Raw genomic sequence first — 15,188 nt, 5'->3', positions numbered from 1 at the left:
TTCAGTTTTAGATGTAATTTTTATGCTTAGGATAAATATGCATAGTTTTAGAGTAAAATATTAATCATTATATATTATGGTAATATTGCTTGCATTTTATTTTCAGTGATTTTGAAACTGTTTTACTCACAAATGTTTGCTCCTACTCCTCAGGTGGCATGTTTCTGGCCACAGGAAGCACGGATCATATTATTCGGGTTTATTTTTTTGGATCAGGTCAGCCAGAGAAAATATCAGAATTGGAGTTCCATACTGTAAGTACTGATAAAAAGAATAAGATAGGTACAATTTAAATGAGTTTAACAGTTTATATTCAGGATTTTTTTTATCTCTTTATATGTAGGACAAAGTTGACAGTATCCAGTTTTCCAACACTAGTAACAGGTAAAATAATTATTTTTGTTTGTAAATTTAATTCCAATTTTAAAGTTATCAAATACATTTCTTACAGTCAGATTTTAATTAGAACTGTATACAACTTAGCTACTAAAATAAGGATCTTGAGCAGTTACACTGAAGAGTGACTATAGCCTTCACATGCATGTGAGAACAGGTCTTATGTTTTATTTCTATAAATGTTAGTTTATTTGGGCACTTTTAACAATAGGGACTTTTATCCACCCTATATATTTTCTATACATATCAAAGCGTAGGGAAACTTAGTAGAGTTTGGAAATGTATCATTAATGTAATATTTGAGACAGAACTATTTACTGAAGATAAATGATGTTTTGTAAATTTTCCCAGGTTCTTATTTGAAAACGAAAGAAAGCTATTCCTAAGTACCTTTTACCTTGAGTAAAAGAAGTCAAGTTCTTTAACATTGAGAGGAAAATCAGTATTTTTCCATTGGAAAATACTCATTTTATTTGTAAGGTAGTAGATGGTGGCCTTGAATCCCTTTTGAATGTCCTTTTGCGACCTAGCCATACACATTAGAATATGTATATAAAGTTTTAAAAGCCCGTTAAGTTGCAGAAGTTGTTAATTTAGTAGAGAATATCTGACAGAGACTAATCTGTATTATATTAGAATGCTGTGTAAATAAAGATGAGTCTGTCTTTTAGTATTTTGAAAAACAGCTCTGGAAAAATTCATTTAGTAAAGTACATGTGTTTTTTTTTGGGGGGGGTGGGTTTCCTTTAATTCAGATTTGTGAGTGGGAGCCGTGATGGGACAGCACGTATTTGGCAATTTAAACGAAGAGAATGGAAGAGCATTTTGTTGGATATGGCTACTCGTCCGGCAGGGTAAGAGATCGAATTTGAAATATTACATAAATATAGATAGATCATTTAAAGTATGCTGTATTACAGGCTGGTGTGACTCTCAGCCTATAGAAACATACGTCATAATCCATGTTAAAATGATTACTTTTCTGTAATAACTAGAGGTGTTACTGGAGATGGAAAGGGGATATTTCTAAAATTATTTATTGCCATATATATACACAAAGATCTGCATTAATGACTTTTTCAGTTTGATTTATTAAGATGATGATAGTACTACAAGAATACTCCTAGTTTTCTTTAAAAAGTAGAACATATCCTAGTGTTAATCTGTCACAGAGAGATGATGTAGTGTATCTAGTGGTTTTCTCCGGCCAAGAGAAATTATATTACACTTTGTAACTATTATTTTGGTTTTAATATTTAATAAATAATTCTGTATTTATATGTAGTGGTCTCAGGTGGATGGGAGAGCAAAGCAATTAGCAGGGCATGACAGCAGCAGAAGATGGAGAGTGAGCTGCATGGCATAGAATTCTTGGATCCAGATTGAGTTAAAGCATTAATAACATGTTCAAGGTCATCTATTACTAAGGGCTTAGGCTGAAATCCTGGGTGTTTGCTGACTCAGTGCAGTGTTTTTGCCCTCATTCTTTGTTGATGCAGATTATTCTTAATTGCTGTTAAGTGATAGTTATTCATGTAATGAACTTAAATATAGATTATAAGAAAACACATTTAGGCTTTTGTCATAATAGTATTTTAATAAATAATATTGGTGTAAACAAATACTGCCTCCATCACTTTCAGCCAAAACCTTCAAGGGATAGAAGATAAAATCACAAAAATGAAAGTAACTATGGTAGCCTGGGATCGACATGACAATACAGTTATAACTGCAGTTAATAACATGACTCTGAAAGTTTGGAATTCTTACACCGGTCAACTAATTCATGTCCTGATGGTGAGGAAAAAAAAACTCATTTTTATTTGGTATAATGAAGCTTATTATAGAATGGCATATTTTCATTGAGGACTAAAGTCTTTTATAAAGTTAGCCAAAAAATCTTGCTAGATGGATAACAGGTCTTTGTGGGAGATTAGAAATAATTTTAAAATGTAGTTAAGCAGGTTTGACTTGGAAATTGAAATTCTTGCTGTTCTTTAATATGTAGGGCTGCATCAGTAGTATTCTCAGGTTTCACCAAATGATAGCAAAGCCCTGAATAGTGGTATTAGCTCAGCTTCATTATTATACATTGATAAGTTTGAAGATTTTTGCCACTTTAATAATTCTTAGAATTCAGATTCTAGACATGTTGCCATATTGATGTTTGATTGAATTTTCTTTTTTAAATTCATAATTCTGTGCAACTTCAAAAATATTTCAGGGTCATGAAGATGAGGTATTTGTCCTTGAGCCACACCCGTTCGATCCGAGAGTTCTCTTTTCTGCTGGTCATGATGGAAATGTGATAGTGTGGGATCTGGCAAGAGGAGTCAAAATTCGATCTTACTTCAATATGGTAATTATCAGTCTCTTCATTTTAAAGATTTGGGGACTTCATGCAGGTACTCTGCATATCACAAAGGAAATCCATTTAGGAGTTTATTTAGGCTTTTTTTGCCTTTAAGTTTTAAAAAACAATTCTGTATTCTACACTTATATTTAGGTGTTAAATTTAAAAGAAAATTGTGCATATTAACAGTACGTGTATATTGGTGATAACTAATTTGGTTTCTAAAATAGTTTTAAGAGTGATACTTTGAGAAACTCACAAGTAGAAAGATACAAAATAATATAGATTAGAAAACAGTTTGGAAAACCATGTTAAGAAATTATAATTATATTGTGTTAGTGTACTTTAGCAGCCCTCTTGTGCACAGTTTTATTCCAGTGCACCCATTTTATTTGTTTTATAAAGTTTTATTTAGGTAATCGCTATACCCCACATGAGGCTTTGACTAATGACCCTGGTATCAAGAGTGTCATGCTCTTCCAACTGACTCATCCAGGCACTGCCCCAATGCACCCATTTTAAAATTAGAGCCAGACTGAAGGCGTTCTTGTCTTTTATAATCGAATTGCAGTATGTTAGATACTTACTGTGTTTAAGCCCTTTCCCCTCCAAATTTTGCTTCTTATGTAAATTTTTAGTATAATTTGCTCAGTATATACGTAGCTTACTGTGCAGCGTTGTCCACTTGTCTCTAACCACTGTATGAAGTTTTCTTCAAATACTGCTGTTTATCGTCACTTTTTAAAACATCTACTTCCTAGGTATTAGGGATACCTTTCAACAAAAGGAAAAAGAAAAACATTTATTTCTACTATTTCAGCATCTTCAGATTTTTTTTAATCAATTATGGAAGCCTCTTGTAATGAGTCATGAAAAGGTACAATTAATAGTGTGTATAGTCAGTTATTTTGAAAAGAAAAAAACCTCAAAGTGTCATTTGTGAAATGCCATGTTTTGTGAAAAAATTTCATGAAGGTGATACTATACTTCATTGATAATCATAGTAAAGTTCTACATAGTAAGAAGTAATTAAAAAGTCAGAGGGAGGAATAAGAAGATAAAAGCATTATTAGTGAAGGAATTCAGTTACCTGCCTTTATAGATAATACCTTAGTGTACATAAGGTAAGAACTTAAGATTTGTCAAATTCTTATTTTTCTAAAAAGACTGCTAATTATTTGGAGTACAATTTTTAGTGACAGGTGGATTTCCTTAGTGATATGTGTATAGAGAGTTTTTTTTTAAAGCAAATCCTTAAATATGCTGGTAAAGAATTCTTTCTTTTCTATCCTTGTGTTTCTGGTTTGCTCTTTTTTGAGGCATCTCTGTTTAAATAAAAATACTATTTTCTCAATTTGTCTTTATAGCTTCAAAGGAAAACAATTTGTGTCCTATACATATATTTTAGTGACTTTTTTTTTTTTTAGTAATTTCATATTTTCAAAAGGCATTGGTGGGTTAATTGAGTGTTTGGGGGGAAAGTTTTATCTCATACTTGAATACTGCTTTCACCTTTAAGCTACAAAGGTGAATTTTTCCTGTTCAGGTAAGTTGATCACACTAATATTCCACCTTATGTTATAAAAATTGGAATACATTGAGACTTAAGTGATTTGCTCTTAGACCATTACAAATAAGTGATGTAGCCGGGAATTGAAGTCAGACATACTATATTGCATAGTCTTTGAAATTAACTAAGGGATTTAGTTAACATTATTGCCTTAAAAATTGTTTTAAGAGTTTTAGATAAGGATATTTTTCCTGTTCCAAGAATAAGAGAAAAGTCTCTAAAGGGCAGAAGAAACAACTTTATGTAATAAGTAGCCCATCTATGGATGGTATCCATAGAATACTCAAACTGAGAAAGAAAACATAGACTAAAAAGGATTAAAAATATATCCTGCACTTAAAAAACTAGAAAATGAACTACATTTTATCTAATTAAAATAAAGATACTCCTTTTAATTTTTTGCATGATTTTTAATGATTTCCAAAATACTTCTGTGTATTACCTCATTTGGTTTTCATGAAAACTTTGTAATACAATCAACAGTAGATTTTATTATTACTGGTTTTATGAATGGAGAAACCGTACAGAGATGAATTGCTTTGCCCAGGTTTATCTAGGTCACACACCTGTTACAGGGGAACTTGGGGTTTTAAACCCGCATTTTTTGGTCCATTGTTACTGTGTTCTTAATGCTAACTCTAGTTAATGGTTGGCCATTGCACAGCTAACTTCCAAATCTACCTAGTTAGTGATATGTCACCTGGAGGAGATGTTTTTATAATGGTATTAACTCTGAGTAGATCATTTGAGATCTTAAAGTTTAGTTTGATGATTTTTTTCTGTCTCTTCATTTATAAGTTCTCTAAGTGCCCTCCTTGCTTTTTGCTCTTTGCTTTTTTGTTCATTTCATTGTTTGTTTTATCTATGGACAGATGGAAGATAAAGCATCCAGCATTACTATTAAAATAAAAACAATTTGAGGGGAGAGTAGAAGCTTGTGTTCACTGTCCACTATCATGAAGGTAGCATTTTGGTTATAGTAGTTATAACTATTTAGCTCTGTGTAGCAAGTCAGTCATTTTTTCAGTTACTAAAATACCATAAAAGTTGAAGAAGTACAAACTCTAATATTAAATTGTACCAGTAATCATAAGTTCAACCTAGTAAATAATTTTTGAGTGCTCTGTAGAGGAACTATTTATAGCATGCCTTGGAAGACCTCTTTTAAGAATAAATAATTCTAGTGGAATACTCTCTGTTTAGACTAGAAATGGTAAAAGTTTAGAAGAAGTATCATTAGGGCTACGTAATATTTCATGTGAGTTTTAAAATCAAAGCTTTACAACATGAAGAAAAAAATCACCATTAAACAGATATACAGGCAGAAAATACGGCATGTAAACTGCCTTTAAAAGAAAAAAAAATGTATATATAATTCTTTAAGATGCAGGTTTTTATCAATTATATTTTGAGAATACTTTAATACTGGTTTTTCTTTTTTATGATACTTTGATTTTCCACTTGAAATTCATAATACCTTTGTAAGAAGTTTTGAAATCATGTAACAAATAATTATTACGTGTTAATCAGCATTTTACTGTCCCTTTTTACGTATTACAAAAATTAAACTTTTTTTGAAATTTTAGACATAGTCAAAAATTCTATGTCATCAAAAATGCCTTTCATGGGGGGAAAAGTTGAGTTTTGTAAATGCCTATGTTTGGCATGGAGTAAGTACATTTTAATAAAATTATATATACATTTAATAAATTTAAAGTATGAGGCATTGATGTATTAATATTGCACTGATACTTGTCATTCTGATAAATATTCTAATTACTTCCCCCCCCCCCCCCCCACATCAAGCCTTGACTTATACTTTTAAAAATCTGACACTTTATTTTAGGACCACCTAAATTTGTAAACAAGGTTTGAGATTAAGAATTGAGATAGTTAGTTACTTATATGCCCATAAAACCCCCTAATTTATTTCATTTCAAAATTTAATAAAAAGATTCTTAACTTGCTAGTGGTATTGTCTAGAAAAAGTGATGGAGTTACCTTGCTTATTTTTACTACTAGCTTTCCTCTTAATGGAAGATCTGAATGACAAAACAGTTAGGGGTGGGTGGGTGTTAGGTTTGCTTTTGTTACATACAAGAAGTATATGACAAGTGAAAAAGAGATAACAGAGCATGAAGTAGAATAGACCGTTCATGTTCCTTGTAACACGCCCCCCCCTCCCCCCCCCCCGTTGTCTCATCTTTAAAAATAAAATAATCTTAAACACTGAATAGCATTTGTTGGAAAAGTATATGAGGAAGAAACCTGGAACCTTTCTTTGTTTATTATTATTATTATTATTATTATTATTATTGTATTTGAGAGAGCACACAAGTGGGGTACAGGGGCTGAGAGAGAGAGAGAGAGAGAGAGAGAGAGAGAGAGAGAGAATCCTAAGCAGGCTCCACACTTACACAGACCTCAATCCCACGACCCTGGAATCATGACCTGAGCCAAAATCAAGAGCCAGATGCTCAACTGACTTAGCCACCCAGGCACCCCTCCTTTTTTTTTTTTTTTTTTTTTTTTAAATGAACCAGAGAATGAAAGTAAAGAATATTGTAGAGATGATTATAAGACAACTTTATTTTCTTTAAAAATATATATAAATTTTAGCCCTTAAGCTTTACTTGTCTACATTCCTCTAAAAACTGTGTCAGTTATTCATGTTCTAGTTGAACAGACCTTATATACCTATATAATATACTTATATATATTCAGGATAAAAGTGTATTTGGGTATTTTGTTGAAGACAGATAATATATATTAAGAATATTCCAAACTATTCAGGCGTTGTTTAGCAAGCCTAGTATAGATGTGTTTTAATGAGAGTTGTTCTAAACTCTAGTTTAAAGGCTCTGAAACTTAAATGTTAAAAGGCAGATAAATTGTTCCCAGAAATAACTTGAAAATGTGTGCAAACTCCTTGAACTGAATTTAAAGGATTTTGTACTATTCCCATTTCCTGAAAGAGGTAAGCAAGTTTGAGAGTTTAATATAACCATAAATGGTCCTAAATAATAAAGTTTTTTTAGCCCTTTTCCCCTTAAATCAACACAGTATAACTACGTTTTAACTACAAGTTTAAATGAACAATAAATTAATTTGAAAGGGGACTTTCAAGTTTCTTAGTTTGATTTGATTCTTAGAAAGTAAATCTATTTGAAGTGGGATTGTAGACCCCACATTAGTAGCTTTCCTCATGTTTCTGGTGCTTTTATCTTTTCTGTTCCCTTCCTTTTCTCCGTATTATTCCTAGCTGTGTCTATGACGTTCTCTTTTCATATCATTCTGTTTCTCTCATGTTACTCAAAGCTGTAGTTTGTTGCCTCTTGTCTGGTTTTGATTTTAATTGAAGAGTACAATGTCTCTTTCTAGACAGCAATTTACTGAATTTGAGTTTTGCTTTACTTTTGTTGTTTCATGAGTAAATTCCAAATAACAATTTTTATTTATTTAATTAAAATTTTCCTTATTTTTATAATTAACCTTTCTTTTACTTGAGATTTAAAAAAAAATGTTCCAGTGTCCACTAATCCAGAACAATATATTTCTCCTTGCAACGTTCCAAACAAGCAGAGGCTGCCAATCCACCACTCAGAATTTTTGCACATGCATACTTCTGACAATATGTTCTCAGTGTGACCTCTAATTTAGTTTTAGACAGTTGTAGCTGCATATATCTAGGAAAGGGAGAAAGAGAAGCTCAAAATAGGTAATCTCGTATTGTGTTCTCTTGTGAATCAAGATTTCAAGATAAATCTTTCTCTCTTTTTCTCCTTCTCTCTTCTCCTTCCTTTTTTGCTTTCATCCTTCCATCTCTTTCATTACCTATCTATCATCATCTAACAAGATGCCATATATCTGCACTCTATGTTAAAAGGATTCTTTGATGCTTCCAGTCCTTGTTTCAGCCTCCCTGGGTAAGGAATTACCTTCAATCTTCTGAGTATAAACTTTATTGTCACTTTTTTTTCAGGTTTCTCCGGTTCTCTAGATTCTGTCTCTTTCTCATCTTTGGTATCAAAAACATATCTTAAAATTTGTTGCCATGAATGTGAGTTTGTCTCTCTAGCTTGTCATACTATATTATATTTAGTGAATTACTTTTATGTAATTCTTTGACATGGTCTATGAATTACTGTCACAAGGGTTTTGGAGATTTGATAGTTATACAGGGAAATATGTAAACATACACATGGAAGACACTTTGATTAGCAAACATTTGAGTATTTTGTGCATTAGCACAAAATATGAGAACCACAAAGAAGAATAAGACATTGTCCTTGTTTTTAGCCGGCAGTGGTAGCATGGCATGTGAGAAAAGAGAATTGTTGTATCTAAAGATGTGTAAGGATCACTTCAGGATGGATGTTCAGAAACAGTTTTTTTGAGGAAAAGAATTGGAATTATGGCTTGAAAAATAAAAATTGAGTCATTAAGAAAGATACTTAATTTTGTAAATAAAAGGAATATTATAAATAACCAAGTAAGATATGTTAAGATGTAATTTGGAATGGTTGTCTGGAATAGATTTTGAAAAGTGGATGACAAGCTGAAAAGTGTAAGTTGGGGTGGATTGTTGATGGCCTCGTATTACCTTGTAAGCATAAAAAGAATAGTTAACATGGTGGGATTTTCATAAATTATACTTCAGAAACAAGGGAAGAGGTTTGATTGCCAGTAGTAGTATTTCAGGTGTGAAGTTGAATAGGTTGGGGGATAACTACTTTTGTCATTGAAATCATAATGAAAATTTATAAGGGTTAAGGTAGTAGAAAATTAGTGAAAGAAAAATGTGTATAAGACTTGGAGTTTTGTGACTAATAGAAGGATTAGGGCTGGAGAGTGCTGGAAAATTTAATAAATATGTTGGGAGTGTACCGCAGGTTGTATTGAAAAAATGATATTAATGGAAATATGAGTTATGTGAAGAAAAACTGATTTCTTTTAGCTCATCTTTATGTTTATTATGATGTAGTGTTGGAGATCTATGTGGAAATGGCCAGCCAACAATTGAATATAGAATACTTAGAAGGGCTAGGCGTGGAAAGAGATGTTGAAATCTTCCATGTAGAACGCTGTTTACCTCATGGAGATAGAACAGTGTAGAGGGCTTACAGCTAAACTTTTAAAATATAGTCCTATTTAGAAAATGGAGAAGAGATCATAATCTTTAAAGAGTGTGTTAGAAAGATACCATGCTAATATTATGTCAGAGGCCTAAGGAGGAGAACAGATTACAAGGAAGACTGATGAATAATATTACAGCCCTCAGTGAAATCAGAATATGGGTAAGCAGAATGCTGTTAAATTTGAAGATTAGTTATTTATTTTGATAAGAAATGTTCCTTTGATGAAAATTAGAGCTCATTCTTCAAAATCACTTTTATGTATCTACTGGTTCTATCAAGATAGTTACAGCAGTTTCCTTTTTTATATAAATTTATTATCTTAGCACTCCGTAAACAGTTACCTTTAATTCATATTTAATAATGTTTATACATTAAAGAATTTTCAATATTAAAGGAAACATTCATTTGCTAATGGTCTTTAAAGTAATGTGATGACACCTAGCCTATTACAGTGTGGGTAATTTCCCTGAAGATCTGTTTTTTGTTTGCACTGTAACTATCATAATGATTAAAGTGGCCAAAGCATATTTTAGGCATATGTATGACAGTGTCTGTCTTCAGTATTTAGTATACTTTCTTAATTAAGTTTATTTCTCCCCTGGTAGATAAACTTTAAAAGTTCTTTATACATAAGGACTTTCTAAGGATAATTCTTAGCATAAGTTCTGTTTCTCAGCTATTTTATTCCTGGGATGAGTCTGTATCACAGCATCGTTAGGATGTTTAAAGATTCATAATTTTAAATTATGGAGTATTTCTAGGTAAGATGCTCCCTTCTAGACAGTGGAATAGTTTTAAAAATGAATGAGGCAGAAAACAAAACAAAAAACCTGACCCCGGTCATAAACCTGGAATAATTCCTTAACAGGACGATTCTGCTTAAGATAGCCCATATTTAAAAAAAAAATTTTTTTAATGTTTATTTTTGAGAGAGAGACCGCACAGTCAAAAATAAATAATGTTTATTTTTGAGAGAGACAGAGGCAGTCACAGAGACAGTGAGTGGGTTAGGGGCAGAGGGAGAGGGAGACACAGAATCCGAAGCAGGCTCGACTGTGAGCTGTCAGCACAGAGCCCGACGCAGGGCTCGAAATCAGGAGCTGTGAGATCATGACCTGAGCCAAAGTTGGACACTCAACCGACTGAGCCACCCAGGCGCCCCAAGATAGCCCATATTTTTAACATTCTTGAATTATGTTGAGTTTCTCCACGACTGCATACTTCTCATATTCACCTGTGTGTATATTCTTCATGATTGATGTAATTTAGACTCTGTAATTTTAGTCTGCATTGTAGTGCTTTTACTATATACCTCATTTCCAGATTTGTCTAATTTTTCCAAAAAGTCTTCCTGAATATCAGATGTTAGAATTTTAGAACTAGGTAGGACTCTGGCGATCATTTAAATTATGTCTATCGCAGAGAGATTAAGTGATTTGCCAATAACCAGAGAAGTCTCTTAGGTCTTAGGCCTCATTTCTCTGTCTCCTTTAATTATTCATCATTCTATTTCACAAAAATTACATTGGTAGTTGTGGATAGTATTCTGCCTTAAAAAAGATACTAGTATTCTTCATTAAATATGACAGTTCTGTCATCATCATGGCTTTTTGCTCATAAGTTTTTGTATTATTTTAAATTCAGTGTAAACTTCTAAATAGTACTCCTCATTTCTTGGAAATATTTCGAGAATTCTTTGGTCAGTAATGAGAATTTCTCTAACAAAGGAATTATTATTTTAACTCATCTAATCCTTTTATCTCTTGCTTTAAAAATAAAACAGAATGACTTCTGTATCATAATTGCATAATACATTTTTTATTTTAACTCCTGTTCTTTTGAAATTTTTGCACTTACTGGTAAATACCATCTCTTGGATTTTCTCAGCTCTCCTTATTGTGATTTAATGTGTATGAATTTTATTATGTGGTCTGTATTTACATATGTTCCAAATGTTTCTTAAGCATGCTTGATTTTATTAGGAGTAGTTCATCCAAAATTTACTTTGAAAATTCTGCTCTTATTATTCCTTTCCATTTTTAATTTTCTACAACATACATCAAATACTAGCATAAGTTACATGCTGTATTAAATTTTATGTTGACTTATTCTTGGTCAGTACATTTAGTTTTATGATAGGCCCATATAACTTTAATATGGATAGAGAAGATATTTTCATCCTTTTGGTTTTTGAATAGAAGCTTCATTGTTTTCTAGTTGCGCATGAATATTCAAATAGTACCTTCATTATTTTTTTTTTTTTCCCTTTGGGAATTCTTAGAAATACTTTCAGCCTGATTTAAGAAGGTGAAATCATTTTTCAGAGAGAAATACGTAACTTTCTTTTTTGGTTGGCTTACTTAATCATAACATAAAAACAGTTACAGTGTAGTTGTATAGGAAAAGTAAAATAATTTTTCTACTTTGTATCAGCTGGAGAGCCTAGTCTGCATTTTATAGTTGTGTGATGATTATATTCTGAGGAGCAGTTACTAAAGATAAATTTGGCATTTTAATAAGGTTATGGACACCTTTTCTGATTCATGAGTAGATTCTTTCAATGCCTTCTTTAATGAATAATGGTTAAGCCAGATAATGTGCTTTTACTTTTTTCTGATGTTCTGGAAATATACTTTTATTTTGTCCGTATGAAAGTCATAACAGATGCCTTAAACCAAGAAAATTGGTACTGTCCTGACATATTCAAACATCATGTGTTATATAGGAAAGACAGTGACCCTCAGTAGGACTGATTTTTTTCTTTGCTTCTTTAGAATTTTATAAGTTCCACATCTCCCCATTATTCTTTTAGAGATCTACTAACTATAAATGTGGCAACATTGGTAGATTAAATGGAAATAGGGTTGATTAATCGTCATACAGCCCACTCCACAAAAAAAAAAAAAAAAGAAAGAAAAGGAAAGAAAATGTGTAGAGTGGGGTTGCCTAAACATGTAAAGGATACCATGCTTATGAACATCTATTAAATATCCTTTGTCATTGCTGATCAGACTTGTTTCAGATCTCTTCCTCTGTTCTACTGTGTACTTAGAATTGTAAACTTAGACTTAAAATAATAGTATTACATTTTGGGGAGCATTTATTATAATAGAGTAGATTTATAAAGTAGTTGCTTTTTTGTTTTCACTTTCATTTTTTGTGAAATTTGGAATGACTGAGATAAAACATGTAACAATTGCCAAGGCAATTTGAATTGTCTTGAATTTTTTATATGAAATTCTGTCTAGAGGTAAACTTTTTCAAGTGGTTACTTGCTTATAATAGTTTGTGTAACTTTTTATTTGGTCAGAAAACATTGAAAAAGAAAGACCTGAACCCTGACACTTCTTTTTTTGTAGTCTTTCATTTTTGGCATATACTAAGATGTGTGTATCTCCTAATGCTTGTATGCTACTTAGGAGAAATCATTCTATTCTTTCTCTTTTTGAATAGTTTTAAGCAAGACTTGGAATCAGTTCCCTTTCTCTACTGTCTTATCCTCCAACCTTCTTCATAACCATTTTCTTCCTTGTATGGTAAATCTTTAAGTGTATTAGTCATTAGGTAAGTTTACCAATTTTCATATGATTAATTTTAAGAAAATTCTTATTTCTTTCACATTATTACCACTATCCAAAACATTAATAAACACCAGTGGTCTCTTTCCTTCTTTTCAAAAAGCTGAAGAAAAAGTAGTTTTCTTTTTGAGTCAGTCCCATTTGTGATATTATGTTAACTTCTTAGGCAGAGCCCTTTCTTTTAGAGTGATAGTTTCTCTTTTGACCACAATGCAAACTTTCCTTGAGAAATTAACTTTTCTTCTGAATTTTAACTTCACTTCCATTTTTGGTGAACTACACATCCATCCCTATGCCATATTTTTAACACTAAAAAAAGAAAATTACCATTTCTCTCTTCTCTAAGCATTTCCTGGAATATTGGGATAGTACTAGTACATTTCAGTTGTTCTAGATCAGTGGATACCGGAACAGAGAGGAGGTATTTCTTACCTGATAATGTGTGTGTGTTCCGATTCTGCTAATCCAGAAATCCAATCGCATTTGTTGAAAATCATCCTTAGTTGTTATTTGTTAGGGAGTCGACTCCCTATTTTAGTTGTTTTCTGAAATTCAGTCCCTAGATGTGCTTTAGATAGGGTAGAACTTTTACCTCTTTCAGAACACTGCTAAAGAAGTTTTCAACTGGAACATAGTCTGAAGAAGCACTGAGAGCAAAAAAAATTCAGAGTGGTGATTGGCCACCTCTGTTTGATTGACAGGTTGCAGGGAGAAACCCATTCGTTCTGGATTAATGGAACTGGAAAACAGAAAACAATTATCAGGTAAAAAAAACCTTTTCTTTAACCTTTGAAATTCACCATTTAAAAGATGAGTCAGACCATCAAGGGAATTTATTACCAAAAGGAAAAAATTTAGTGTCTTGTGAACAATAATCTCTGGCTACTACTTTACTTCCAAGAGTTAAGAAAAAATCGCTACAGTTACTACACATTGTCAGCCTTTGCTGAAAGGGCTTGATTAAATGCAGATAAGTTGGAATGCAAGGTGCAATTACATTTTAAATGTGGCTTAAAGACATGAAGCAGAATTCTATGGGTGGGGGAGATTGATGTTTTATTTCCTGAATTGTGTGTGGTCTGTGTGTGCATAAAGAAAACACTTTGTTTTTCAAGGCTATTAATCTGGCACTTTTCATGAATATTCACAAATTTTGTTACTGTACTGTGTTATACTTAATCTTCACTTCATTGGGATGTATACTTTTACATATCTTTTACCATAAAATTTCAGTAACAGTAATGACCAGTCTTTTTATTTTAATGGTACCTTTCTGATTGTTGGTTAAATATATTTCAGATTGAAGGCCAAGGACATGGTGCAGTATTTGACTGCAAATGCTCTCCTGATGGTCAGCATTTTGCATGCACAGACTCTCATGGACATCTTCTAATTTTTGGTTTTGGCTCCAGTAGCAAATATGACAAGGTAGAGTATGATGATGATGATGATGATGATGATGATGATGATGATTCTTCTTCTTCTTCTTCTTCTTCTTCTTCTTCTTCTTCTTTTCTTTGTTTTTGTTTTTAATCTGTGGATGCTTAGGGGTTGTATTTCTTCTTCAGGGGTGGGTAAGCATCATTTATGCTTTAACAATCATATTTTAAGTATTCTAGAGACTTAAGTTTCAGTGAACATAGCAGTTGTTAAATTCCTCTTCTCTGTAATAGACATTAGATAATATTTTATTCAGTCATCTATATTTCAGAAAGAATAACTTTTTACTTAGGTTGCTAGAGCAATCTAGCTTGTAATTCTAAAGCTGGGCATGAGAGAGGTTGTCCATAGAGAGACTCTGAAATTATGTAAAATGTTTTATCTATATGGATAAAATACATTTATTTACCTGGGGTAAAAATCTGTAGCTTTTATATGATTCCCAAAAATGTATGACCCACTGATGTAGCTAATATTTTTAAATACTAAAGAGCCTATTTAAGTTCATTGATTAAAAGGCTTAAAAATTGAATAGGTCATAGTTTAAGAAATACCAAATCAATAAAATTGTGAAGTTACAGATGTGTCAGGCATGAGTTCATGTTAATAATTTTGTGTTAATTTAAAAAAAAAAATTCTTTAGCGAAAATGCTTATTAACTCTTGGAAAATCTTGTCATGTTGATTTTTAGGTTAATATAAGTCACATGTACA

General features: G+C 32.0%; 1 protein-coding gene and 1 long non-coding RNA gene across 8 annotated transcripts in view; one reads left to right on the top strand and one right to left on the bottom strand.

The window, feature by feature from the left end:
- The window catches only part of PHIP (PHIP subunit of CUL4-Ring ligase complex), a 152,291-nt gene that overhangs the window by 55,039 nt on the left and 82,064 nt on the right, over window positions 1-15,188 (top strand). For all 5 annotated transcript variants that reach the window (XM_060616001.3, XM_060615999.3, XM_060616000.3 and 2 more), the window contains 6 exons: window positions 154-254; window positions 344-384; window positions 1,152-1,250; window positions 2,040-2,193; window positions 2,621-2,755; window positions 14,335-14,463. In XM_060616001.3, the coding sequence (XP_060471984.1) occupies window positions 154-254; window positions 344-384; window positions 1,152-1,250; window positions 2,040-2,193; window positions 2,621-2,755; window positions 14,335-14,463 (659 nt within the window). The remainder of the gene's footprint in view (window positions 1-153; window positions 255-343; window positions 385-1,151; window positions 1,251-2,039; window positions 2,194-2,620; window positions 2,756-14,334; window positions 14,464-15,188) is intronic.
- Window positions 1-15,188, bottom strand: part of LOC132667303 (uncharacterized) — a 53,668-nt gene that overhangs the window by 18,434 nt on the left and 20,046 nt on the right. Inside the window, exons 1-4 of one of the 3 annotated variants that reach the window (XR_009605070.3) lie at window positions 14,305-14,393; window positions 13,468-13,774; window positions 3,418-3,523; window positions 131-261 (exon numbers count right to left, since the gene is read on the bottom strand). This is a non-coding gene — a long non-coding RNA (uncharacterized LOC132667303). Of the gene's footprint in view, window positions 1-130; window positions 262-3,417; window positions 3,524-13,467; window positions 13,775-14,304; window positions 14,394-15,188 lie in introns of those variants that run through there. The other 2 variants (XR_013555672.2, XR_013555673.2) reach the window with 2 other exon arrangements.

The sequence above is a fragment of the Panthera onca genome, chromosome B2, assembly GCF_046562875.1.
Source record: "Panthera onca isolate mPanOnc1 chromosome B2, mPanOnc1 haplotype 2, whole genome shotgun sequence".
Taxonomy (NCBI): Eukaryota; Metazoa; Chordata; class Mammalia; order Carnivora; family Felidae; genus Panthera; species Panthera onca.
The sequence above is the reverse complement of the archived record's forward strand: the minus strand, read 5'-3'. Positions and strand labels throughout refer to the sequence as shown.